The sequence below is a fragment of the Amblyomma americanum genome, chromosome 6 (genome assembly GCF_052857255.1).
Source record: "Amblyomma americanum isolate KBUSLIRL-KWMA chromosome 6, ASM5285725v1, whole genome shotgun sequence".
In the NCBI taxonomy this organism is placed as follows: domain Eukaryota; kingdom Metazoa; phylum Arthropoda; class Arachnida; order Ixodida; family Ixodidae; genus Amblyomma; species Amblyomma americanum.
In genome coordinates, this window is record NC_135502.1 from 19,509,052 (window position 1) to 19,536,810 (window position 27,759).

Genomic DNA, 27,759 nt, shown 5'->3' on the forward strand with positions numbered 1-27,759 from the left:
AACTGATGATCGTAAGTAAGGGTGGCGGACTGGCAAGCGTCGAGGGGCCGCAGAAAGATGGGCGGATGAGATTAAGAAATTTTTGGTGATAATGTGGCAGCAGCTGTTAATTGAAGAAATATGAGAAAGGTTTTTGTCCTGCAGGGGGCCTACTGAGGCTGTTACTGCTGCTGATGAGATTGCGTAGACTTCGTTATCTTGGCCTATCCTTTGAGGTTGCCTTCATGCAATGTCTGCAGAACATTGTTTATTGTACAATTAAGTGTATGTAAGTAATGTGAGTTGTGTTAATAACGCGCATATATATTTTCACATAATCTATATGAGCCGAAAATGGATGCCTTCAAAAAAAAATATTTCTCAATGTCGGCAGTTATTTTCTTACTTCTATTTTCAGCATCGTGAGTGGCGGGAGACCGTGGGGCGCTGCCATATGAGCTTTGTTCCCCCTAATAGGGAGGTCCGTGCGAGCCTATACACGATACCAATTGATTGTAGTTTGTGTTCTGGCTCAAGCTGCCAAATTTCTAGCACAAAAATGTACGTTACGCCAGAGGGGCATTGGTTAGAGTGGCGCTGACTGATTTCTGTCCCGTCGTCTCTACTATTTGCCTGCGAACGTCTATTTAGCGCGCAGCTTTTCAAAAAACTTCGTTACCTTGCCGATCAGCGCTTATGCGACATTTAACATTTCTGTGATTGCAACAAACATAACGTGGGTGTAAAGAATATAGACGTAATGCAGTTGGCTTATTCATAACATGGGTTCAGTCAATGCTATCCACAGATGCAAAAAATTTTTCTGTTTCAGTTGCTGAGTATCGTGTTCGCCATTACAGGCCGTACAAGCTTTTGAAACACGCGCCCCTCATCCATATTCGGCCGGAGCGAAACCGAAATTTTCTGACAGAACTTACACATGACTCACACAGCTCTCTTAACAAATAGTTTAACAAACCAGTGAGGATACCTGCTCTCAGCTTGTAGACTAGTACAAAACCTATCGTACTTATTTATTAAATTTTCTTTTCGCTTTATTGGCGGTAAAAGACAACGTTTTCAGCTCGTGATGAACTGTGAGACAACTGAGGTGCCTCCGAAGCCGTATCAGCCGTATCCGAAACATATCCGGCCGCCAGGCGGCGCAGAAATGTAAACAGGCGGATTGACCGCTTGTCAGGTTATCACAAAATTTGTTGTCGCTATGGTAGTGAAAATGAGCACACGATCAGCGTAAGTGCCGGTACGGACAACGTCTGGGTGAAATTCAGGATTCAGGAACGTAAGTTCATAGTGGCAACATCTTGCCGCTTCGTCGGAAGCGCCTTTGTCATTCAAAAGGTTTCGTGTCAAACTCGGCGCTTTTGAACTCGCCTTTGGATCTCGTGATTAAAGGTAAAAACCCGTAAATAACTCGTTCTTTGTCTTTAAGAAGTCTAGAAAAAGCTTCCATCAACTAGTAGCCCTCCGTCGAGCGCTCGTGGTATCTGACTCGTGTCTGCTAGCTCTGTAGAAATAGCTGCTTTAGATAAGGTGCTAAGTAAAAGCTGGATCTCTGGACGGTGCTGCCGTTCATCAAATGACCCAACTTCCACATATTTGCTTGCGGCTTCATTCGTCTACAATGCGCGGTTCAAGTACTGCTTACACGGTTATCAAGTGACAGCACCAAAACGCGGAGTTGTGGGCGGTGCCAAATTCGTGTTTGTCTACTCGTATATCTCTGGAACTCGCAAAGCGTTCCAAATTGTTTGTGTTCGCGTAGGTCCACGCAGGGAAATGGCTCTCTGGCGTAGTCTTGCGTTTATCGGGGGTATAAGAAACAGAAAATTCAAGCATGCTGTCAACTGTTTTGTGACCATGTCGCGCTTGCATGCTCTCTGCAGCTCCCCCCGCGCGTACATTGCCTCTAGAAATGGCCTTTAAGTATACCATAATTTTATACAATGTTGCAATAGCTGAAATTACCAAACGGTGGTTGTTCGTACTGCTCTAGCTTGCTCAAAAAGTTGTGGGAAAGCTGAGGTGGACAAAGTCACATCTTTAAATAGTGCGCCGTGCTCTTATTAATCACGCGTCAACCTTTCGCTTTCCTCTCGATTGCGGTATTTGTTTTAATGAGAGTAAATGTACTGAGGACTACCTTTGTGCCAGTGTTCATTGTCAGTGATACTGTGAATGTGATTGCGACCGTCCAATCGAAGGCACTTTGATATAAAGGTCGCGTGCAGTCGGTGTATGTGAGTCATACCTGCCAAGTGCAGCCGAGATGGCTAATCGGTAACATTTTTTTTTTGTTGCAGGTAGAAATATGCTGGCATCAAGATTCTAGCTTTGCAATGCAAAGGCATGTATTCATTGTTCTGCTCTTATTAGTCAGCAGGCTGTCAGTGGGCTTGAAACAACCTCGGGGAAACGAAATTGATTATTTTGATAGATGCCTGTAGTTTGAAATGGCACTGCTACCATTGAAAATGTAGTCGGTTGGTTTATAGTATCCAACAGCCCACTATTAACATTGCTTTAAATGTTGTTTTAGTGTGTATTAAGTGCTTTTATAAACCTCCTTTACTTCTTTTTTCTTCTCCTAGGGGTTTGATGTTAAATCAACTGTGTAGGAAGTTGCGGGTACCTTTGGAATATTTTTTAAAGGTGTGTTTAATAGTGCTGGAGCAAAACAGAAACACAGTATGCTTTGATATGGCCAACGGATATTTTGGAAGGGTGTCGTCCACAGTGCACACGTGCTTGAGCCGTTTCATAAAATGTCAGGTTAGTGATTTTTCATGTAGCAACTAAAAATTTTCTTAAACTAAAAATCCATATTTTGGGCACTTTTCCCTGCAGTCTTGAAAAATTCCAGAATTTTTCCCTGTCTTGTTCTATAGCATACATATTTATTAATCTTCTTTGTTTGTTGGAAGTAATGAAGTGGTGCAGGTTTTACCGAGCACTATTCGTTGCGTGTGAGTTGTTTTCTGTGCTTCACTGTTATTGGAGCAGGGGCAGTCTCTGAGAAAAGTTGCCCGCCATAACCACTTCAAGGGACGCCGAGGACTAATTGAAGTTGGCCTGTATTAATAGATTGCTGCGTTCTAATTACAAACATGCTACTTTCACTGATAACAGAGCAGTAATAAAGTTAGAAAAGCAAAAAAGAACGAAACGCAAGTGCCGCCCTCAGCGTGCAATCTATAGTGCAAACTCTGGTGCGTGAGCACAATTTTTTGGGCGAGGCTGTAAAGGGCTAGACATTAACTTTTGATGTGGACGTCATGAGTTGGAATCGAGTGGGGGAGGATATTTTAAATAAACGTTTCTAATAAATGTCTTTTACTGCTGGGTAAACATAACACACTCAGAGGTAGCCATAGAACCAATTTTTACCAAGAAAAAAAAATTTGATGGAGTTTTCCTCGGTGTCCTTTTAAGGGCGCGTTTTTAAAAGTAAAAAGTCGAGAATCTATTTTCAAGATTTACTCTGTCGGAACGCAGCTGCTAATGGAAGCAAAGAAAACAAACATGTATTTGGCTAGCATGAACTCATTTCTCATGCGTGACTTTTACAACTCCTGCTGATGTAAGATCAATGTGACTACCATATTTACTCCCAAATTGTTCAATCCATCGTATATGTCGACACCCTAACTTCAGGAAAATGAAAAAAAAAAAGCTGAAATTGGAAGATTGCCCTACAAAAGCTCGTAGCCATCAACATGAGATTAAAGGTGCACTAAAGAGGAATCTTAACTCGTCTTTTTACCACAGGAACTCTAGCTACACATTCCGGGCATTCTTAGAAACTTCGAATTATTATCCTGTGTGGCCGATTGCCCTAATCAAATTGGATTAAACGTCCCGGCTCCCGCCTTTTTTTGAACTGAACGTGGTGGGTAGGCTCGGTGGTGTGGAGTGCCGATCTCTGTGTCAATCTTATCTGGGAATCTTTTCTGTGGTTGTCTTGAATACTGAGGGTTCATGAAACCTCTGCTTAGTAGGGGTGGTAGCAACTGTTGCACTTCGGGAACGCTTGTAGGTGGCTTTAAGGAAACATTTTCTGCATTGGCAGCATCAGTTGCACTGTTCTCTCCCTTTCTTTTCTGTGTTTTTACCTGTCTTGGTGTCCTGGCTGTGATCTTTATCCGAAAACATCTTCAGCCCAAAAAAAACTTCCCTCATTTCCCTGTTAGTAATTCTTTCTATTTTCCCCAAACTTTGGAATATTCTCTTTTCCTTTTAGACTGAACTTTTTAGTGAAAATTTTCTAGAAAAATAGGAAAATTTTTCAAATGGAAACATCACTGATTGACTGTGATGTATGGAGCCTGATAAATAGGTTTTTGTTGTGCACACTATTGCTAAAGTACTACAAGCTTATGTGGTCATTCTCACATGTGACAGCAGGTCTGTACTTTTATCATGCCTTTATCCAAAGTCCTGCCAGCTCCTGGGGTCATTTAGTGCACCTTGTAGTTCGTACTGTGTTTTACTCCTATCTGATAAGATATTGCCACTTCTGCCTTTGATTAGTCAGCAGAAGCACAGGCATTAACCTTTAAGGTGAACACAGCTTACTGCACAATTTTTAGCTGTGCTAAATATAACTGGGTTAGAGAAAACTTTCTGTAAGAAACTGTGAACTAGTCAGCAACGGGCTTAAGTTGTATGCTTGAGTTAAGAGTAATCAAGAACTCCAGTATGCAGACACGGCAGCCAAGCAAAGCATGTGCCAATCAAGTTGAGACTCTGCACATTGAGTTACTCATCACAGGTATAATAGAGCTGAATTGCAAAAATGCCCTTGTGCTTTGGATGTCAGCCATCGCTGTGGCTCAGTGGTTATGGTGCTTGGCTGCTGACCTGAAAGACGCAGGTTTGATCTCGGCCGCAGCGGTTGTTTCGCAATGGAGGCGAAATGCTAGAGGCCCATGTACTGTGCAATGTCAGTGCACGTTATAGAAACCCAGGTGGTTGAAATGATCTGAAACTCTCCACTAAGGCGTCCCTCATAGCCTGTGTGGCATTGGTATGTTAAACACTATAAACTAAACAAAGCTTTGCATGCCAGTGCACTTCAAAGAAACGCAGCTGCTAGAAATTAATCGGGAGCCCTCCACTATGATGACTTTTCGTCTCCCTCGTTGAACCCTCTGTCTTCCTTTCCGTTATGACACGGTGTGGGTGCCCTCTGGGAGTGAGACAGTTGCACTGTGCTTTTCCCTTCTTCATTACCATGGTTATTTATAAAATTCACAATAACCTCAGCACCAGGTGACAAGCAGGAGCAGTGGAGCAAGGAGTCTGAATGGGGGCATCAAGCTCGTCACAGCATCCCAGTGGCCCCACTGCAGAGCCTCACTGGGTCCACTATGGCTCCATCAATCTGGACGATGAAATACCGGCTGAGGCACTTAAGGTTGGTGCCTCTGTTGGGAAGAGGATCTCTCCTGTGCGGAGGTTCTTTGCCCTGTTGGCCACATTCGATGTCTGCTTCTCGTCCTTCCTCTGGATTCTCTGTGCAATGGTGAGTGGCACCCTGTCGTTCAACTCGCCACATGCGGAAAAGATGATGCATTTATTTGAGTGTGCAGGGCTTGGCTGGCTTAGTGGTGGAGTGCTGGGGTAATGTTTTGGAAAGCTCATTTTTGGCATTATCACTTTCGCGGTGTATACTGAGTGGCGGCAGCATAACAGGAGCTGAGAAAAAACGTACCAGTGAGCACATTTCTCAGTTGAATGTAGCGTGGTATTGGAGTGCTTTGACAGTGCAATAGTGGAAGAGTGCACCACATTGTGAAACAGTTAAGTGGCAGTTTTTACAGCATGAGCTGTCATAGTAAATCTTTCATCCCCCAGGTCAATTCCCTAGGTATAAGAATTATTCACTTGGAATGCTGAAAATATTGCTTGTGGCTGTACTTGTATGTTTCATCATTTCAGAGTTAAGTGGTTCAGTTTAAATGGTTTCAAGAGTAGAAGTTTAAAATGACCATTGGCTAAATTTTCTGCATGACATGTTGAATGACTGTCATGAAAAACTTATGACACTAAAAAAATGTTGATTTTTTTTTTAATGCTATTGCTATCAGAATTAGATAAGCATTTCTGTGTCTAGTAACTTTAGTCAACTTTTAACGATTTCTGGTATCTAGTTGTGACAAGTGATATTTAATATATCCTCTCATGAACGCAATTGCTTTGATTGATGTGAACGTTGGTAAACTGGTGCTAGAAGCATGTCTTGATTCGCTGCTTGGAAGTCACAAGATTCTGTTGAAAATAAGTTTGCATGCTAGTTGCTACAGATGAGGTGCGGTGGTTGCAAGGCAGTAGTGTTGAAATACCAGAACACCAGGCGTGTAAGTATTTTTTGCTTGTATTCTCTTGTTTCAGCTGCAGTACAAGTCGGTAAAACTAGTCTATGAGAAGGAAATTGTTGGATATCATATTTCAAGTTCCTTATTTGACATGTCTGTGAGTAACAGTTTTTTATCTTGACTAGATATGTTTTGCTAAGAAGTGCTGACACATGTGGGGCTGCTTGTTTTTTTAGTGAGTTAAAATGAACTGCTGGGCAGCCCAGCACTTCTAAGTGCTAGTCTTAGATGCTTTTGGGGATGCCAAGGCAAAAAGCCTGTTTACGTTAAGAGGGTTCACCGGTGTCGGCGTCCATAGCAAATACATGGTAAATTTCAGAAGTTATAGCATGTCTAAATGTTAAATTTTCATGAGGTTTGTGGCAGTGTTTTCTTCTCTAGTAAATAGAGGAAATGTTGCAGACAAATTTTATTTTTAAGTTTCATTTTTTTACATATCGGAGGTAAATATGCAGGAAAATTGTGCTTTTAGTTATTTCTGTCTTTTATGTCATCTTGTTAAAAAAAAATTGAGCTAAATAACAAAATTTCATCTATAACATTTCCTTCCTTTTTTTTCATCTCAATCGTTAAGCCTTAATTTTCATCCATATCGAACATATTGTTTGCGTTTTACAGGCTCTGACAGTTGTGTATGTATTTTCTGCGGGGATTTGAAATTCGCACCTAATTTAACTACTAGTGCGACCTGGCTCCATCTGGCATCAAACTATTTTGACGATACTACACTCTACCACCAACCTCTTGCTTGTCTATGTTTGTGTGCACAGGTTTTTCTCAGAACTTGGACAATCTTAACTTCTTTTTTTTCCTTTCTTCTTGCTTGGGCTGTATTTTATAAGGTATTTCTGCTCTTTTTTCCTTTTTTGCTGTAACTTGTGGTGCCAATAGGAAATGAGATGAGAGGCGAGGCCAAAAAGCCACCCCCCTCCCACCCCTCAATAAGGCATTGTTTGCACCAGAACACAGGTGACTCAGGACAGTGTGGGAGAAGAGCATTATTCCCACCTCAACACAGGTGTGCAATGACTCGGGTGGCAATACAATTCAAGAAGGCAGTGGCAAATACACCTCAAAGGAGGCCCTCCATCCAATGGTTCAGACAGATTGTCATGACGTCATGGTTAATCCCATTTCAGTGAGACACTTGCCAGTCACCTGCGATGTCATGCTATATACCCCAGCAAAGGGAGAAAGGACAGACTGCTTCCTTTTCCTGCCTAGCCTCTGCTGCACTGCTACTGCGCAGTCTTTAGAACTGATCGGAGCCAATTTTAGCAGTATTCGCCACTGCTTTTGTGACTTGTATCCGAATATAGATGGTGACGAACCCCAAACAATGACTCACAAGAGAATCAAAATGGTGGTTTAGCTCTGGTTAAACCTGGAGTGACGCGGTAGCTAGAGCTGGCCGAGTGGAATCTGGTCACGTGACCAATCACGTGACGAACCACGTGATCAGCCACGGCGCCTCGCCACCGGCAGCTGCTCTGCACCATGTGACCAACCACGTGGCGGCACAACCACTGCCACGGCGCCGCCACGCTGAAGGCGCGAATTGTTACCGTAATGTAGCTATCGCTACAAAAGCATGCCTCTGGCTCTGAACTAGTGAGCCTTGAAGATGTCGGACCGGGATCGAAGTGTCATTTCTCCAATGAATCATTGGTTGAGTGTCACTCCTTTCATTAGACTCTTGATCAGGCTCATCTCTGCCAAAATGCGCACGCTGCAAACAGTGCACGTGCTGTCGACTGTATGCGAGTAAGGCGTAGGTGCATCCTTGCTGCAGAAAGCAGCTTGCAGGTTTCTGAGCTCTCATACTCCAGAATAGACCTCATCATGTCAAAGGGGTGTGACCTGGCTCACAGAATCATCGAGTTTGGCTTCTGAACCAGTTTCACATGCGTCACGCATTCCCCCATTGCCCTTCTTCTCCCAATTAGAGCCGCCTCGGTATGCGTTGCACCTAGTTGCACATTCTGCACCACGCTGTCAAAAGTTGCATATTTCAGTCAGAAAAGCGCTCGGAAGAGGTGCTACAAATACAGAATGGTAGAAAAAAAAAAACGCGTGGCGAAGCAGGGCGCATAATTAGACTTTCCAGGAAACCAGCGGAGGTGTGGAATTTTCGCTTGCAAACTCATGAGGTCATGACATTGGTTGAAGACGTTATTGGAAGGGTTCCTTTGAGGGTTGCTTCCCCGTTTCTTTTTTTTATACAAAAAGAGCACTGTGGGTGGTGCTGTCAGCACCCATCTTTCCTCCTCTGTAGATCACAATTTTTATTATTTGAAAACAAATAAACCAGTAATAGCAACTTTGTTCTAAAAGAGACAGAACTCTCTTATGCAATGGCAAAATTTGTGTCAAAAAGTCACCATGCACAGCAACAGGACACTCTCAGTGCTTTTGCAAACCACACCTCTCATCCTTTTATCCAGCTTTGATTTGTTTCATTGTGAAATCAAAAACAGTGAAGGAGACATGAAAGGAAGGTGGGGACAATTCCGTGAAAAAACAGACAAGCAAATTAACATGGCACTGAAACAAACTCTTTATTGGGCTGACTTGCACCCATAAAGAAACTGAACAACTCGGTGATGGCTGTAGCAACAAACGTGCGCGGCGGTCATCGAAGAGGAGGAGCCTTCAAGATAAGGTGCTAGAAGCAACTACAACAATCCAGAACAATGTCGTAGCAGGAAGTAGTTGCGTGTGGCTGCAATCATTAGAGATAACGCTGCTCCCATCTTGCGTAACAAGCAAAGTGACATACCCGCGTGCTGACGGTTTTGAACACGAACAAATAGTGCATCAGTTTCGCGGCATTACTTCCCTCTCAAAGAATCATAAGGCGACTACATTACCAAAAAGTAAGGTCAACAAAAACACTGACAAGGCGAAATAAACTCTTAGAGTGCTAACATAGCATTCATTGGCGCACACGATAGGGGCTCGGGAGTGCTACATATGAAGTTCTGGGTGCACACAGTGCCACTGGGTTGATGTCCTGTCTCAATTCTCCAATTTGACACACAATCTTCTACGTGCCTAAGTAACAGCGCGAAAATTTCACTTAGTTCATGGCGTCAAATCGGCATCCACGTTCATGTACGGTCACCTGGCTTGTATTCCGCGTGGCTACAGCGGAATACGCTGATACAGACTAGCCGCCGGAACACGCAGCTACCTCAAGCTAGAAAACGTGGTCAAGCTAGAAAATGCAGAGGAGGTATGCCCAAGGTATGTAAAAAGATGACTCACGCCAACCTGCTCTGGTTAGACGAAACCAGCACTGCTCTTAACTACTGCCTGATAGTGCCACTCTACCACTGTAAATGAATTTTTGCAGAAAAGATGGGAGGAGGCTTAGGGGACCCAAACTGGAAAACGTACCTCGCCTGGCGGCAACTAGAATGGTGCGCTACTACATGCTCGGACTCCCACCTCCTTTTTTGCTTAATGGCTTGGGAAGGGTTAATCTTTCGTGCTTCAGTCCCCCAGCTTTGGCCGCATATCCACAGAAAGAAGTTGGCTCTACTTTTTGTGCGCGGAAGCACTAATACTTTCAGAAGTGTGGTGGATCGGTCTAGTTGGTGCAAGTATGACATTTTTCAAAGGGTTAAAATAACACGGATGAATAATAATTGGTTTTTTGGGGAAAGGAAATGACGCAGTATCTGTCTCATACATCTTTGGACACCTGAACCGCGCCGTAAGGGAAGGGATAAGGAGGGAGTGAAAGAAGAAAGGTAGAATAGGTGCCGTAGTGGAGGGCTCCGGCATAATTTCGACCACCTGGGGATCTTTAACGTGCACTGACATCGCACAGCACACGGGCGCCTTAGCGTTTTTCCTCCATAAAAACGCAGCCGCCGCGGTCGGGTTCGAACCCGGGAACTCCGGATCAGTAGTCGAGCGCCCTAACCACTGAGCCACCGCGGCGGGGACACGGATGAAGAAAGAACAGACAAGGACGAACGCCCATCTTTGCCTGGTCTAATACTTTCGTGTAGCACTTAAATTTACACACCGGGAGGGGAAGTAGAACTTACCTCCTTTTTGTGGTACTTAAGTGCTGCCATCTATGGACATAAAAAGTTCAAATCTGAGTTGCCTTCGAGCTGGTGAACCCTCCTAATAGCAGTAGCTCCAACTTTCTCATGCCAATATGACTGACAAGGACTCTTTGGTAAGGGCTGGCTGCCTTCTGAAGTTCTGTGATAGACAGCAATGTGTAGCACATCTTTGCGGGCAAGAAAAATGCTAATATTGTATCAGACTTACTGGTGGCAACGTTAAAACCACTGTTTTCAGTGTCTCTAATTTTGCCATGGGAGCATCATAAAATTTGTCATGTGTGTACAAGTGGATGCTGTTTAACAAGTTTGACCTGCCTTCTGAGATTTTTTTATTGAGGGGGACTCAGTCGAGAAGAATCAGAATTTGGAAGATGCATCTGGAGCCCAAAGCCATGCACTCCGGCGTACTTCATAGCCCAGGTGTAACTTTTCCACAAAAAAATTGGTTAATTAAATTTTGACAGGGTTTATGTGAGGCAGCAGTAATTACTCATTCCTACAAAATGCAGTCATAACATCTCAGTGCCACAGTGACCATTGAGCTATAGCCTCACACTTCCTACCAAGTGGCACAGAAGTGTGTGGAGCCTGTCTGTTGCTCTGTGGTGGCACCTTGGCTCCAAAGGATTGATGGCACTGCCAATGTGCACTGTGGCTGCCTGCACATTGCATGTTGTGATATTACACAGCACATCTATAGGCAAATTATTACAGTACTGTGTGTGCCCTCAGGTGTATGATGCATGACTCCTGTGTGTCACACGAGCTAAAGCATTACAGAGTGTGCTTTACAGCTTTGATAAGTGATTAAAATCACTTATTAAAATCAGAGTCTATTAAAATTTGACCTTCTTTCGATGAGATGCTGGTGTCTTGTAGATGATGTGCTGTGCTTTCACTTCACATATGACGTCAGTGCGCCATGGGTGGAGGGTTCAGCATGGACAGAACATTGTGTAGTAAACCACAGAATATGAAAGCATCAGCGGAAGCCATTAGTTACGAAAGTTTGTTCCTTTCATGCATCATCCAACCCCCAGATCCTCTCCGCGCTTCGTTTCCTGGTGCTGGTCGCCGCATACATTGTGTTCCGGATGAGGCACTGGCTTCCAGTGGCACTGATGACGACGCTTAGCGGTGCTGTCGTTATCTGCAAGACCTTCCTGTATGACTGGCAAGCCCTGGCCGCAAACTCAGGCGTGCTGGCCGGGGTGTTGCTGCTGGTCACATCATTTGTGCTGCCCTGGGGCCAGGCCTGGTTCCTGGACTTTCGTGTTGTTCCGAGCGAGAACAGGGCCTCGCACCTGCTGGCACGCATAGTGAACGATGCCTTCCCACCTGTGCCATCTGCTCTTCTCCGCGGGAATGCGCGCAGCGAGGATGGTGGCACCACCTTCTACTCACCTGACAGTGGTGAGTTACTGAAATGGAAGCCGGCAAGTGCATGTACCGTAGAATCTCGATGATACGAATTTCAGAATGATATGAATTCTTAAAATTCCTTGGCTGGAATGCCTTGTGTACAATGTGCAGAATTCTGGGTGTTCCAAACACTCTCCTGTGCCACTACGGATAATACGAACGCTTGAGCTGTGACTGCGCACTCGAGCATTAAGCATTGTCCGTGATCACCAGTCGCATGGTACGCACCTTGAGCGGTGAGCTGTGGTGCGTGGCTCGAATGCCACCGATGCCGTGGTTGCCAGTCACGTGATACACAGCATGAGCGGTGACGTGAGACTGTAAATACAGTCAAACCTCGATATAACGAACACGCATATAACGAATTATTGAATATATCGAACTGTTCCGAAATATTTTTGTCAAACACATGTATTTTTAACTTCCTATAGCAAACGCGGTTCGGCACAAGACGGATATAATGAACTTCGTGACGCCAAGCCCTACCTCACTTTAATAGCAGGCAGCAGGCTTCGTTGCACTACAAGTGTGATGTGTGGCGCAGCAAACGTTCAGGACTACCTCGCAGGCGCTGGCCGTGCCACAGATGCCACGTCGGCATCGAGAGTTGACAGCCAAAGAAATCGACCGCATCTCACAACCGCTGACAGCGCCGTTTCGGCAGCAGCGGCAGCGGCGTGATCAAATGTTGCTTTTGCATTTTCGTGTTAGCAGGGGCATGGCCGTCGTCGCGTTCTGTGGAGGCTCTGGCGGTGGTCGTGTCGAGTGTGGTGCGTGGGTGTGCGTAGTGCTGTGATGGCGGTGAATGTGAAAAAAAGAGCGGTACTGACGTTAAAGACCAAGCTCGAGATAATTCAGCGCGTGGAGAATGGCGAAAAGAAGTGCGTTTTTGCGGACTTATTTGGCATTCCAAGGAGCACATTGAGTACCATTCTGAAGAACAAAGCTGTCATCAAGGCACAAGCACAAGAGACTACGCGGACAAGTGCACAGCGTCTTCGGCCCCCTGCGTTCAGCGATGTGGAGAAGGCGCTCTACAAATGGTTTTTGGATGTCAGAGCTCAGAACATACCAGTGTTGGGACCGATGTGGGACCGATGCTTCAACAAAAAGCGAAAAACTTTGCCTTTATCCTCGGTGCCGAAAACTTCGTCGCCAGCTCCGTATGGCTGCAAAGGTTTAAGGCACGCTATGACATCGTGGGCTAGATGATCTCTGGGGAAAGTGAGACGGTTAACTGCGAGAGCATCAAAAAGTGGTTGGAAGAGGAGTGGCCGCAAATCCTTGCAAAATATCAGCCCAAGGACATCTTTAATGCGGACGAAACAGGCCTATTTTGGCAGATGCTACCCAGGCATACCCTTGACGCATGTGGAAAGCTGTGCCATGGCTAGAAGCAAGGAAAGGCCCGGATGACTGTTTTGCTTGCCGCCAACATGGAAGGCACTGAAAGTGCGACCCTTCGTTATCAGGAGATTTAGAACCCTGAGATGCATGAACGGGTGCCGCATACTTCCCGTAGAGTATGCTTCCAACAAGAAATGTTGGACCACGCGTGAACTTTTCGCGAAGTGGCTGCATGCTTAAGACTGTGAGCTTGTGCGCGAGGGTTGCAAAGTGCGCATCCTCGTTGATAACTCTCCTGCGCACAACACATATGTCGCACTCAATAACATTGAAGTTTGCTTTCTTCCGCCTAACTCTACAGCCAAGCTACAGCCTTTAGATCAGAGCATCATCAGGGCCTTCAATGCAGTTTACAAGAGGAGACTGATTGACACTTTTCTCGGGAAGCTTCGTATGAAGCAGGACTTGAAGAACGACCTGCTGGGAGCAATCCAGACGCTTAAAGAGGCATGGGACAGCATGAAAGGTGAAACGATTGCCAACTGCTTTCGGCACGCAGGTTTTGTTTCAGCAGAGGCCCGTGCATCACGTGACGCTGGTGACGATCCCGACGAAGCAGAAGCAGAGCTCCGCGAGCTCGATGAGGCCTGGAACCATTTTTCGCATTTTGTTGGTGACATGCCCGCAACAATGACTGCAGAAGACTTCGTAGGTGGCGACGACATCGCAGCGGCCATGGCTGTACTGACGGACGCCAAAATCGCTGCGGAAGTCTCTGAACATCCCGCAGATGAAGCTCAGGCTGACTCTGCAGACGATGAGAACATTCCGACTTCACAAGAAGCGCTTGCTGCATTGGATTTACTGCGCTGCCACTGCAGTGCTATTGAGGGCAGTGGGTTTGCCCTTGTTGAGTGTTATAGCAAACTGTGGAACAGGGCGTGCTACGGAACGCGATCAACCCAAAAAAGCAGGCTGCGATAGCGCAGTTCTTTGCGCGTAAATAAATGGACGTGACCCAAGTAAGCACCCTCCGAGTTGCTGTGCCTCCTCTGATTGAATTTTGCTGCTCTTGCACGTATTTTTTACGAAATTTTAAATTATGAATTATGGATATAGCAAACTATTTTCTGATTTTTTAACTGTTCGTTATAACGAGGTTTCACTGTATATCCTATCAGTCGTAAACATATCTGCTTACATGCGTTTCCCCGTGTTTTGCGCATGGATTTTGGTCGTTTTAAGTGATACAAATATTTTTCGCGACCCCATGAGATTCGTATCATCGAGATTATTTTTTATGACATGCATAGGTGGCAGTCTGGTGTGACACATCACTGCACTTCTATCGCTTAAAATCAAATGAAGGTGTCTATTGGATGGAAACAAAGTGCAAGAACGCCAATGTGCTGTGCAATATCTGTGTATGTAACACATCTTCAAATGGTTCAAATCGATCTGGAGCCGTAGACTACCACAAAAATTTCTCTTCCCTTCCTTTCACTGCCTCCTTCATCATGGTGCAGTTTGGGTGCCTGCTGTGAGCAAGAGAGTTACTGTGCCTTTCCTTGTAATAATCATTTTTATTTTGATTAGTGATGGTTGGGCTTCCTGGATACAAATGCCTAAAAGGCTGTTATGGTGAAGTAGCGTGAAGAGAATGTTATCTCGGCTAGAAAAGTAAGAGGGCTAGGAATGGCGTATATTTTTCACTGGCAGGGAATGAAGTTGTGGGGCAGTGGGCTCAAAAAATGTGAAACAACTCTTTGGTGTACAGTTGCCTTTGCATAGCTGTGCTGGAATAAAATGTTCAGGTGTGAATAAACGGCACGGGAGGGTGGCGGAGGTGTCTCTCTGGGAGACTTGCTAAAAACTGTGAGGGTGCTTGATAGGCTTTTATGGATGTAATGCATTTATAGTAGCACAATAATCAAACAAATTATCTCCTTTGATTTGGACAGTCATTGTTTTGCTGAAAGGCACAAGTAGTTTGAAATTGAAAATGACTCATTAGAACTAGTCGTTGCTAGTCCTAAGTTGTAGGTGTGTTTTAAATATCTGTGATGTTGTGTGCCCACAAATACTGGAAATGACTACCTCATGGAAACTGTATAGAACCGTTAATGGAATGTGTATTGCTTTGCTTGAAAAGGCTCATTTTTCTTGGTTGAACAATTTTGTCTAGGCAGTGCCATCTAGAAACACTGGAGTGTGGACGAATGTTCTAACAAGGGAATTTATTTTGCCTTGGCACAGCCCTGATGATGAGATACCCCCCACTCCCTTTTACAGTGGTTATTTATTAAATTATGCAATACCTCAAAGGCCCCTAGTATGGGATCAGGTAGGACATCTAAATAATGATGGTATTGATTGCATGCTTAAAATGGATGGGGTTGATATGATGCATGGTGTCCAGCTGTAGATCATTCCAGTCCCAAGATGATGAGATGAAAAATAATCAGAAATGAGCGCTAGTTCTTGTAGCGGGGATGTAGATGGCCTTGTGGTGGCTAATTTTTAGGCTGGAGAGGCAATGAGCTGATGATATGACTGATGCTCCTAAGTATGAATGATGAAACATATGAAAGAGGCACAGTCGAGAAATTTTTACTTGTGCTGCAAGGTTAGGTAAGTTGGCTCTGGATTTTAAAGCACTCTAGTATAATATGAGTAATCTGAATAAATGAAGCGGATAGCGCGATTTCGTATTCCTCCTAAGGTTAAAGGAAGGTCAGACCGGTGGGGATACCATATTGCTGATGCGTATTCTAGTTTAGAACGAACAAATTAGGCAGCTGTGCAGTTTATAAAAAGATACAGTATGAGCCAGTCCATTAGGGCTTTATTGAAGCAACTGTGGTATCAACTGCACATTATGCTAGAGGTATAAATTTAAGGAAATTATGGTTTGCACTTAGGTTCTGTACACAAGGTGTGTTAAGCAGTGTATGTATTATGTACTTTATAATTAACCAAGGTCATATGTTATCAACAGTGCACTGTGATGTGCATTGGCATTATCTGCAAGTGGCCTGTGACTGGAAATAGTATCCTATCATTGTAGACCATGGTTTACAAATCATGCCTCAAAAAGCTGCAGGGTATTTCTTGAGGTTAGGATGCAGTGTCCAATGTTGCCAACACACACTAAAGTGTGCAAGTATGCACTCGAGACAATGTGTGGAGCACCAAAATAAATATACTGTAAAGTAGGGCAAGATACTCATTTTAATGAAAGTACAGGGTGAAGTGGAATTCTGCTATTTGCAAAATACTCCTATTCATCTCTACTTCTTGAGAGGTGTGTAATCAGGGACGTTGAGCTCTTGGATAGTCACAGCAGAGTGTGCGGTTTCTGTAAAGTGCACTGCTTGTGACAGTTTAAACAGAATGTTGGTGTGCTTCACTGGGACATGGCAAGTTTTGCTTAGCTGCCTTCTTACACATCCATTATCTGCTTTGTTGCAGGATCTGAGAATGAATCCCTAGCAGGAGATGACGTGCGGGTTCGAAGTGATCTTCAGCTACCTCATGACCTACATGTCAGGTTTGAGCAACCTGAGGGTACTGCAAAGCAGCTAGCACCTGAGGTAGGTTTTGGTTGCACTAGCTGGTAGTGTTCTTTTTCTTTTTTATTGCAGAATGAGTGGAGCATGTGTTGTGGTGCACATGTTTTTACTGCAGCACTCATTCCTTCTACTCTTAGTGCACTGTCATATAACCCAATTTAGAGCCAGAAGTTAAACCCGATTTGCTTGACTTGATTGTAGGTTTCTTGTATATAGAATGGAGTGTCCAACTTACACTTATTAATGTGAAAGCATTACATGGCTCATCGGCAACAAAATGTGGCATCGGTGTTCACCAGCAGCAGTGGTCCCAAATATCCCAGATGACATCACCAGAGTATAGAAGAAAAATAAAATCTCTTCCCAAGGTGCGGGAAATTGAACCCAAGACTTTCAGATTGCAAGGCGAGCATGCAACCCATAGGCCACTAAGCTGCATTGCTTCTTGGCGAACAAAGGTGAACCTAGTATATGCATTATGCTTATGCTTATGACTGTATGCTAATGTCGGTGTGTCATTAGAAAGGAAGAGAGAAAAAAATAAGTAAGAGCAAAAAACAGTGCTTTCGCATTAAAAGCACGTGGGTAGTCTTAAGTGCCCTCTTTAATTTTTCTGTGAGATGACATTCACTCCCATCCTGGCTTCGCTTTGGTTGCACGTACCTGCCTAGTTCTCATTTCACCTAACAGTATCAGGTTATCTGCTTCTTAAAGGGGCGCGGAGGACAACTTTATCGAATTATTGTGCTCGGTAAAAATTTATCCTCTGGTTCTTTCTGGATGAATTAACTTTTATCCAACAGCAAAAGACGCATTCATGGCCGAGAAAATTGAATTTAAGAATTTTTCTGCCTCTTTATTCGAGCTCGTTAAGTCCACACTGAGAAGCACCATTTTGAAATGAATGGCAATGTAGCATATGTAACAGAGAAAGGCGTGCTAGCTTTTGGTCTGATCTAGAATGCATGATGGAACTGCGCAATTGAGAAAAGGAACTTAGGAAGGAAACAATGAACCACCAACTAGCTCGCCATTCACTGTTACTTACTTTCTATTTCTAGTTCAGTGGGCCCTATCTACCATCCTCCGTGCTCTGTCCTGTTTCCTTCCTGCCTCATTCTTTTCATTTGCATGGTTCCATAATGCATTCTGGGCAATGTAGCATTGTTTCTGGGATTTGAGCCCAGAATCTGGTGTCGTGTTGACACAATCAGTGCACTTTAGAAATTGGCCAGTGGTGGCGACATTTGTATTTCGTTTTTTGTCCTTTTCTAGCTATAAAAGCTCAGTTTTCAGTGAGAATGATTTCTTTGTGATTACTCTTTGTGATTAGAATGCGGTACCCAATCAACATGGGCCAACTTCAATTTCATGAGACTACATGGTTCGGCCATCATGACACTTGGAAATAGTTCTGTATCCCCTGTGCCAGTGTGTGCATATTTGGATGTAACATACTAGTCTGCCATGTTTTATTGGTGTTTCTACTTCTGCCATTGACTTAAATTCATGTACTGCAGGTTCCATTACAGCATATTCAGATAGAATGAACTGAATTAGGAGGACTATAACCTGGCTCTTCATTTGTTACGGCACACTTTTTGGCAGTGAACAATGCTTAGTTTTAGGTATTCCTCTGTTTACGTTGGTAACACACGGCAACAGCAGCGATGGCAGCTGCCATTTTATTATTAATAACCGTATATTGCCATATATAAGTATGCTCCAAATAAGTCGACCAAACTCTCAAGTCGCAACGCTCGTTCGCTGCGAAAAGCAAAAAAAAAAGCAGACTCTAAACATAAGTTGATCCTCCTCTACCCCCTGCAGCCCTAGCCGGTCATGGAACGATGTGTGCAGCGTGCTCCTCGGTGCGTAGTTCTTCACAAGCCCATGCTTCCTCATATTTCATTCATCGATCTCACGTGCAGTCACATGTGAGATCACTTGGCGACATACATACTTCCTGCGGGATGTTGACATTGTGGCACATGCACATGTTAGGACGTATCAAAGCAACGGTAACAACAGCGACGATGAAATAGCAAGGGCAACTGTTAGATTCTAACAGAGATCAGGGATGATAAAACAGCACACCTTCCGCGTTCGCATGTAGTGCCTCGAGTGGCGAAGCGAAGCAAAAACTGCCAACTGCTGGTAATGGACATGTGGTTTCCGGAACTCTCCGGAAGTTGATGATGACGCAGAAGTAGGGTGCCCTGATTAGTGCTTATCGAGTGGAGCCACGGGCATCGAGGCATCTGATTATAAAGTTTGCGCTAGTGCTATGGCACTTATTGTTCATCCGGGAAAGTGATTGCGAGCGTGAGTGCGTCAGCATGGTTCAAAATATCAGTGATGGAACAGATTTGCACTTGTGTTAAGGATTTTGGACATGGAGCTCTGTGCATCTAAGTGGGACTTGTGGGGCTTAGATTGAATTATCCTAAAACTTGAATTAGTTACGCTTTCACGCACATAGAAATATGCACTGACGGAGTGCACTACCTCCCAAGGGTAGGCCAGAACAGCCTTTGCCCCACAAATCGTGCAAATAGGTACACTGCACAGGTGGATCCCCTATGCCCCAATTCTGGATGGTCATTTTGACAAAGAAAAAAAAAAAAAAGGCTGACTTACACGCAGTATTACGTACATGGCACACTTTGCCTTGCAAGGTGTTGGCCGGCGCTCCTCTCATACAAGCCTGCGTTGCTTTTCAGGAGCGCTCATACAAGCGCAAGGCTGAGGAGGCTCTCGACACTGCTCTGAAGATATTCCATGAGAGCAACTGGAAGACTGAAAAGATGGACCACAATGGGGCCATTCAGACCTGCCACCATTCCAAATTTGGCAAGATCTACAAGTATGCGGTACGCCTCTCTTTCAGCACACGTTTTGTTTTTCACTAGGTCCTTACAAAAAGCTGAGTTGGCTTCTGAATGACCGTTGATCGAATTGTATTGAAAGCCTGCCGACTTTTAATGAACATTTATTGTAAGGCAAAGCATGGCCTGTTCTCTAGTGAAGGGCATGCTGCTTGTTCTTAAAGGAGTACCTCTGCCTCTTGACAGTTCCTCACTCTTCATGTCTTACCAAGGCATGAACATGGCTTGCCAATTTACAACTGATCTTATGACTTGTCAGGATGTTATTTCGCATAATAAAACTGAGGGCTGTTTGCTGGTGCGGCACTTTTGTGTGTACCAACTGTCTGTTACTAATCAAGACAGGATCTGCTTACCTATCAAAGCCAGGCAGATTTAGCGACCCACCTCGCGACTTCTGGCTCATCATTGCCTCGGCTCCTTAATCTGGACAACTTCACCCTCCTTTCATCAAGAAAGGGACTCCTCTGGCGATGCACACCTGCTCTCATCCCTCCATGTGCGATAACCCTCCCCCACGGTCTTACCCGTGTAGAGGAGGTTGTGCTTAGGAGGATCTTGGTCGGGGTAGCCCTCACACCTGCCGTCATTCGGAAGTGGCCTCAGTACCGAGATTTATTTCCTTGGCCTGGGTGTCCGATATGTAAACGCGAGGACATTGAAGCCGACATTCATCACGTACTGTGGGACTGCCCAGCTCTCAAGCCTATAAAGATCCGGCATCTGAAGGTAGCGGGTTTTACACCAAGCAACCCTGCTTCATGCATTGCCTGGACGCAGGGACCGTACCATTGCTCTCTACTGGACTTCATCCAAATCAGCTAGCCTTTTTCTATTAATTTAATCATTACTACATCTTTCATCGCACCTTCACCCATAATTGATGCCCTGAGGCAATAAATGTTGCTTAAAAAAAAAAAAGACAGGTATCAATGCTTTTCCTGCTGGAACCCTGGCTTTAGTGATGTGTGCAGTAATTTGTAGCCAGTGGTTTAGGATGTGGAGGGTTCTGCGCATGGGTTCTTGGTTTGTGCTCAGAATCAATGCGAATTTGGCATGTGCTGGCTGAGCCTTAAAGACAGCACTTGCCTGCTTGATCTGAGATAAATAGGAACCCTACTATTTTCTGTGGGCAGGCTTAACTAGTAACGCTGTGACACTTTACTTGCCAGGGGAAGCAGTAGTACCATCCATTGCTGAAAGGGAGAAGCACGTGCCAAAAAAATAGCGGCGATGACTAGAGTTGTTTTCCTTTTCTAGGAGCAGACAGACAGATTGTGCTTTGCGAGTTGTGCATATCTCAAATGTGCTTGTGTACTTTGGGCCCAACAGGAGACTGCTACCTGATTCTGTTTTTTTTTATAGTATGATGACTTCTGAGGCTGTTGCAGCAAATACAGTAGAGCCTTGTTGATGCGTTTCTGGTTCATATGCTCAAAATTGTGGACATAAAAAATGTCCCATAGAGCTAGTTTTTCTTTCGGTTAACATTACCAGATAACACAATTCTCTGGTAACTACATGATAAATTTTCAAATTTTGGTTTATAACACTTTGTACAATCAATATTATTAGATGCACAAACATGCAAACAGCACCTGGGAGCATGCAGCAGCTAGAATGCAGCCCAGTTAGCACTGCGTGTGCAATTCATTAGTGACAGGGTGCTATGTGTGCACTGTTTTGTATATTCAATGTTTCTGTGTTGTTGTATATGTGTGCAGTGGTTGCTCATGCACGGTTAAAATTTGGACGGTGCCTGGACCCTCACTCGCGATCGGCACAACCTTGTTCATATCATATTTTTGTATATGTTGTATGTAGTGCATAAAGTTCTCCCCTGTCCTTTCTTGCTGTCGTTCCCCTCTGTACTTCTCCTTGCTATCCTCTCCCTTTATTTCTGCCGGCTGAAGCTCAGGTGCTTAGGATTTTGAACAGCAATTGCCGCGACTGGCAACACCTTTTCCTTCCTTTTTGTATTTTTCTAATGGTAAACCACTACTAGCTTCAGTTGCCCGTCGTTGTGGCTCCTCTGTGGGGCCTTCGTGCAAGGGGGCGAAGCAGAGAAGAAAAAAAGTTAATAGTGCGTTAACATATTAGCGAATCGTTTGTGCGGGGTTGCGACATGAAGAGAATGCAGTGGCTTCTTCACAGTGCTCAGGGGAAGAAGGCGAAGCATCTCGAAACTAAATGATGCGCTTGCATACGTCTGGGGCACCAGTGCATTGAGGGGAAGCCGCCGTAGTGACTGGCTGCTGCAGCTTTCTTGCTCTTCTGGCCACATTGTGGCCACATTGAGAACTTGTGGCGCGTGCTGGCTCATTGAACAGTTACTACATTTTCGTAGTCTTGAGTGGTTTGGAACACACTTTCTCCCAGATATGTTTCCTCCTTATTTTTTAAAACCTATCAAGATTGTTCTGTACTTATTGAAAACATGCCTTGTGGAACTTATGACAGTTGCACCATTTTATATCATGCAGTGGCACATGAGACTAGTGCTTACTTTGATATCTTAATTGGAAAAAGGCAATTTTTACATGATCAAGCTTCATTGTCCACTAGGTCACTTAGCTGGAAAGTAACAACACTTTAAGTTGTTATGTTGAAGAGGTTTTCATGTAATGTGGAAGACTGAAAAGCTCTAAACTGGATGCTAGGTTGAATGATCATACTGGTTTTTGTGTGGATTCATAGCTGCAAAGTCTTTCATGTGTTCAAAAGAGCCCCCTATTTTCTTCTTATATTGCAGGGGACACTGCCAGCACCTCCAGAAACTGTTTTGGACATTCTGTTCAACAAGTTGGAGGAACAGGTTCTGTGGAACCCATCAGTGAAAGAGGCCAGGGTACGCTGCTGACTACAGCTGTCAGGCATGGCACTGTTTCCAGAATGTTAATTAACATTCACGTTAGTTCAGTAGTAAGTTGTTGAGGTAATGTAGGAGATGAGACACACTAGTAATAGGAAATATTAACCTATGCTAGGCTGATTATCTTTGTGTTTCTTTTTCTGATTAACAATGTGACTGCTCTTCTGAGAAAATTGCCAAAAATTTATCTGATTTCCTCCCCATTTTCACCCACCCAAAATTTCAGGGGCATTCGTTACGTCATTAATATGTCATCGCTTGAGTGAATTGGACAAAATGGTGATTGATTCTCTTGGCCATTTAAAGAAAATAGGGGCAAAACTGCTCTTCCCGCCTATGCCTGTCACAAGGCATTTGTTACAATATCTACCAACAGATGGCGCCCCAATACTTTTTGGTGCCCTTCATGTTGATGCCATTCGCTCACCACATGTTGTCCTGAATGTTTGGAAAGGATGAAAACAACCCTGGGAGCTTGTGCCTGGCTTGCACTTCTGAAGGTGCTGCATGCAACTGCTTCGTCTGGGCAACATGCAAAGCGAGCGACGGTTCACATTTTTGTATCTCAACAGCATTTGTGCTACTTTCCTGTTTCTCTATTATTTCAGTGGTAGTACACTCTGCTAAGATAGCATTGTGTGTGAAAACAATGGGCCAGTCATGGGTGACAAAAAATTCACTTGACTAGGCACAATCACTGGAATTCTTAAGGGGCATCACTGCAGTTTTTTGCTTTTATGTAATTTTCTGGCTTATCCAAGCTCTCTTCTCTGGAAAAATTCCATTTACAATCTTGGGAAAATGATCTCTATCTAGCTGGACTTAGTATCCCTTTAAGTAGCAGGACACCTGTATGGAGAATTTGTGCAATCCGTAGTAAAAACAATGTTGTGTAAATTATTGTCACATTACATCATGGCTGACTGCTTGTTTGATTGGGCAGCCATTACGGATGTGGTGGTATGCATAGAAAGTTCCAATTTACATGAGAGGGAAGTCTTGTCATTAATCTTTCTATATATATATATTTTTTTTGCAGGTTATTGAAAGCATAGACAACCAGACAGACATTGTGTACATACTTTCAGATGGTGCGAAAGGAGTCATTTCGTCCAGGTACGTTTGTCCTGTGCTGACTTGCTGGGAGGTCTTGACCATTGAGTGAAGAACGTCCATTCCTCTTCACTGATTTGCTAACGACATTGCCATTATCTTGCTATTGACCTCAGCATTGTTTGCTGGAGAACACCATTCTTTTTCTCTCTGTTTTTAATTACTTGTGATCATTGTTTGGAATGTCTATTTTCAGGGATTTTGTAAACCTGAGGATGTGGCAGAGACGAGGCGAATCATACTTACTGTGTGCCATCAGTGCTGAGCACTCTAAGCAGCCACCCAAGAAGACGGTTGTGAGGTCAGTGCCCCTACACAGAAAAGTAAAGGAACAAAACATACAAAGCATATTCGCTGCAGCCCATTGTAGTGGCCTGCTGGTGGCTAATGCACACGTCACAGCTAAGGTAAAAAAAAAGTGAGTTTGTGGGGACTTTGTTGCTTCAAGAAAATTAGAATGGGGGCAATGAGCCAGCAAGTGTGAGGAGTAGAAACTGGTTTGCGAGATGGTTGAACTATGAAGCGACAGCTGCTGATCAAATATAGTACTAATAGCTTTGAATTGCACTAAGCTAACCATGGTGTACACTCTTTCATGTGCATCCTCTTGTGATGACAGCATAGAATGGCTTCTTTTAATGCCCTTAGCATTGCTGCCTTGCTTTGTTTAATTAAGGTGTTTAATCACTCATCAGAGCATTTGCTGATCTCTACACATTTGGCTTCTTTAGACAATCCAAATGGACACACATATTGCGTGGTTACTTAGCAGGCATCAGCTTCCTAGTTCATGGTTTAAAGAGCGCTTAACATTGCAATTATAGTTGGCATGGCAGATGTGCAGTTGATGGAATGTGTACATGATGTGACTCTCTATACACTAAGCATTATAGTACCTCCAAAATTCAAAAGGAATCGAAGCTCTCGTCTTAATTTTGGTGCCTCATCACTCGTCATGCTGGAAATGGCTCTTTAAGTGGATGTCATCGTAGTTCTTTTAAAATAGAAGTGAGTCCACACTTTGCACTATTTAATGAATTGGCTTAGCTTTTCGACCACTTGTTGTAGACTATGAAAGGCATTTCAAGAAATATGAGCAATGCATTTATGTTTCAACAGTAGCATAAAGCTTATTACTTTGTGACTCTTCTCAACTTCAAGGCTGCTGCGGTGGCTCAGTGGTTATGGCGCTTGGCTGCTGATCCGAAAGACGCAGGTTCGATCCCGGCCGCGGCTGTCGAATTTTGATGGAGGCGAAATTCTAGAGGCCCGTGTACTGTGCGATGTCAGTGCACATTAAAGAACCCCAGGCGGTTGAAATTTCCGAAGTCCTTCACTATGGCGTCCCTCATGGCCAGAGTGGCTTTGAGGCGTTAAACTTCCATAAACCATAAACCAATCTTCTCAGCTACAGGTCACGCAGCTTAAGGTATATTAACGCTTTGAGGGTCGAATTTAAAAAAAAAAAAAACTCTCCCAGATGGTCACATTACTTTATTGCGGATTTTGATTGTACAAATTATGTAAAGTTGGGAAGAAATTGTAAAAAAAAAAAATCAGGAACAGTATTTGGGTGTCAGCATCACTCAGAGCTGCAAAATGTTCCAATAGTAGTTCAGAGTATGGTATTCCTTCAAACACTGGTCTATGCACAGTGCCTTATCACAGTCTGCACACATAAACACATAAAACGTGGAAGAGTCATCGCTGTTGGCGTCAAGAAAAGGGGCAGTGCATTTGGCTGCTGTGTGGTGCATCTAAAGAACTCTAAGCAAACTCCATAAACCAGGAGAGTGAGAATACATACCCCTGTATAAACAAGCTAAGAGCAGCGCCAATAAAGATGGAAATCAACTTCTGTGGAGGCCCCTGCAAGGGAGTGCCCAATAAAGATAAAAATCAAGTTTGGCGCCTTGGTGGGAAATGGAAACCACGAAAGGGTGTTGCCACAGACCGCCTGACATGCTGAAGCTAGATATCAGTTCTGTTTATCTCCGCAAAAAGGTAGGGCAATCAAATTCCAAACTCTTCTCTAAGTCTTAGGAGGTGGCAGCACCTCCCAGTGAGCATGCATCATCGTTAGGGCGTGAAATTTCAAATGGAGGGTTGAAACCGTTCCAGTACGTCAAAGACCTCCTTGCTGGACAGAAAACTACTACCGTACATATACGGCAAAAACCCTCAAAGGGTTAACTAATGTTACTGCCATCATTGCTGCCGTGGTGGCTCAGTGGTTATGGCTGCTGACCCAGAAGACAGGGGTTCGATCCCGGGTGTGGCGGTCTCATTTCGAAGGAGGCGAAATGCTAGAGGCCCGTGTGCTGTGCGATTTCGGTGCCCGTTAAAGAACCGCAGGTGTCGAAACTATCTGCAGCCCTCCACTACTGCGTGCCCAATAGCTTGAGTCCGTTGAACTTCTTGAAATCATGAAACCTTTACTGCCATCATTAATGGTTTTGCTTTAGTTGCCTAGCTTTAGTGAACAGTTTAGCAAGTACAATTAAATATCCAAGGTGGTCAGATTTATCCCGAGCCTTCTGCTACTGCGTCCCAAATAGCTGGCTTGGCTTTGGTACACTAAACCAAACCAAACAATTAAATATCGCTCTACTTGCACATGTGACACAATAATCGATGTAGTGGAATGTGGGTGTTTTTCAGAGTTTTGACAAATGGATTACTAGATGTCTTTTGCTGTTGTGCTCATTTTTGTAGTATGGTAGTCACAGTATGGGTGCCAACTCTCACTTTGCAGAGGTGAGCAGGGACCCTTGTTGTATATGCTCGCACCTTCGGATACCGAGATGCATCGCAGCAAATTCCAGTGGCTGCTCAACGTAAACCTCAAGGTAAATGGTTTGGCTTCAAAACATTTATGCTTGCTCAAAGAAACTGTGCATAGATGCCTAAAGTCAACTTTGCACACACATTTTGTTCGTATTCATTCATTGTTTCCAGAGGACCAAAATTCTTGCGTTGTCCACTTGTGTAAAATGTTCCTAGTAAATTCAAGTCTGCACGCCTTAAGTGAAAAGGCGTCGGTGCGAAGAGCAACTTGCTCTTTCTGCATATGAAATGTGTTCATCTCTTGGCCTGCTTAATTATCAAAACCTTCATGTGCCGAATGAACGTCTGCTTCGCTCGTCAATGCTCTCTAGTCACCTTTGCTCCGTACCAACTGCATCCACCACATATGTGCATGTATTTTAACATTAGCTCTTCATATAGCCCTCTACTGGCTCAGCCATGTTTCTTTTTACTTGGAATCCACTGCTTAATAGACCAGTGCTTGTCAATATGTATGTCTGTGGTATAGGTTGCATGTCTTGCCCTTTCATCCTAGTTTCAGCTGGATATGATAAACTTACTGTATTTACTCGCGCAATGAATCCTCTTGCATAATGAACCCACCCTCCACTTTTGTTGTTGAGAATTAACTTTTTTAACCTCGCATAAAAAAAAATGCACCTCGCCTTATGGGCCGGTGCTCAGCGTGTTTGGTTTTTCTCGCTGCCATTGGCTGGCTCTGTTAGATACCGCAAAATCGTCGAATCGCGCAGTGGTACAGCAGGTACATTTTAAAGCGAACGATGCTAAGCACTGGCGACACGAACACGGGGACTCAACTTGTTGAGTAGTATATGTGTTTTTGTTGACGGACGGCTGGATGGATAGACGTACAATACAAAATTTCGACTGTTTCAAGAAAATCTGTCAACTTTTTTCCCCCGTGTAGTGAATCCTACTCCCAGATTGGTGTCAACTTTGCTGGAAAAAAAAGTGGGTTCATTATGCCAGTAAATACAGAACTATGGCAACAGTGAGTTATGGCCTTTCATGACAGTTTTGTACCTTCCTTTCTTGTGCAGGGCTGGCTCCCTCAGTACATAATTGACAAAGCAATGGCTAAGAGCATGCTGGATTATGCTGATGCACTCAAAACTCATCTCAGCAGTCTTGCAGAGTCTCGGGGCATCATCTGAAGCAGTCATCGCATGTATAAAAGAGCGTTTATTTTTTGTGTTTTTATATAAAGTCACAAGTCCCAAAGTGAATAAACTTTTTATATTATTTTGATGAAAG

The 27,759-nt window shown here is 44.0% G+C and overlaps 1 protein-coding gene across 3 annotated transcripts; it reads left to right on the plus strand.

Annotated features, from left to right (window-relative positions):
- Nucleotides 1-1,144: 1,144 nt before the first annotated feature.
- Nucleotides 1,145-27,753, plus strand: Start1 (Steroidogenic acute regulatory protein-like). Of its 3 annotated transcripts, none has more exons than XM_077668697.1 (12): nt 1,145-1,282; nt 2,304-2,347; nt 5,266-5,524; nt 6,394-6,474; nt 11,503-11,875; nt 16,703-16,824; nt 19,527-19,676; nt 22,444-22,539; nt 23,603-23,679; nt 23,873-23,977; nt 26,432-26,525; nt 27,546-27,753. In XM_077668697.1, exons 3-12 carry the CDS (start codon nt 5,306-5,308, stop codon nt 27,657-27,659), a joined length of 1,431 nt encoding a protein of 476 aa, XP_077524823.1. In that variant the 5' UTR covers nt 1,145-1,282; nt 2,304-2,347; nt 5,266-5,305; the 3' UTR covers nt 27,660-27,753. The 3 variants fall into 3 exon arrangements, with proteins under 3 accessions (XP_077524823.1, XP_077524824.1, XP_077524825.1); XM_077668698.1 differs by having other exon boundaries at nt 1,153-1,395; XM_077668699.1 differs by lacking the exons at nt 1,145-1,282; nt 2,304-2,347 and adding an exon at nt 2,654-2,772.
- Nucleotides 27,754-27,759: the final 6 nt, after the last annotated feature.

What these genes read in the sequence shown, in the direction of transcription:
- Start1 (XM_077668697.1), top strand. Translation starts at nt 5,306, where the DNA reads ATGGGGGCATCAAGCTCGTCACAGCATCCCAGTGGCCCCACTGCAGAG. An exon ending in TCTGGATTCTCTGTGCAATG is followed by an intron (nt 5,525 to 6,393) that starts GTGAGTGGCACC and finishes CTCTTGTTTCAG; the next exon opens with CTGCAGTACAAGTCGGTAAA. An exon ending in TGCTCAACGTAAACCTCAAG is followed by an intron (nt 26,526 to 27,545) that starts GTAAATGGTTTG and finishes TTTCTTGTGCAG; the next exon opens with GGCTGGCTCCCTCAGTACAT.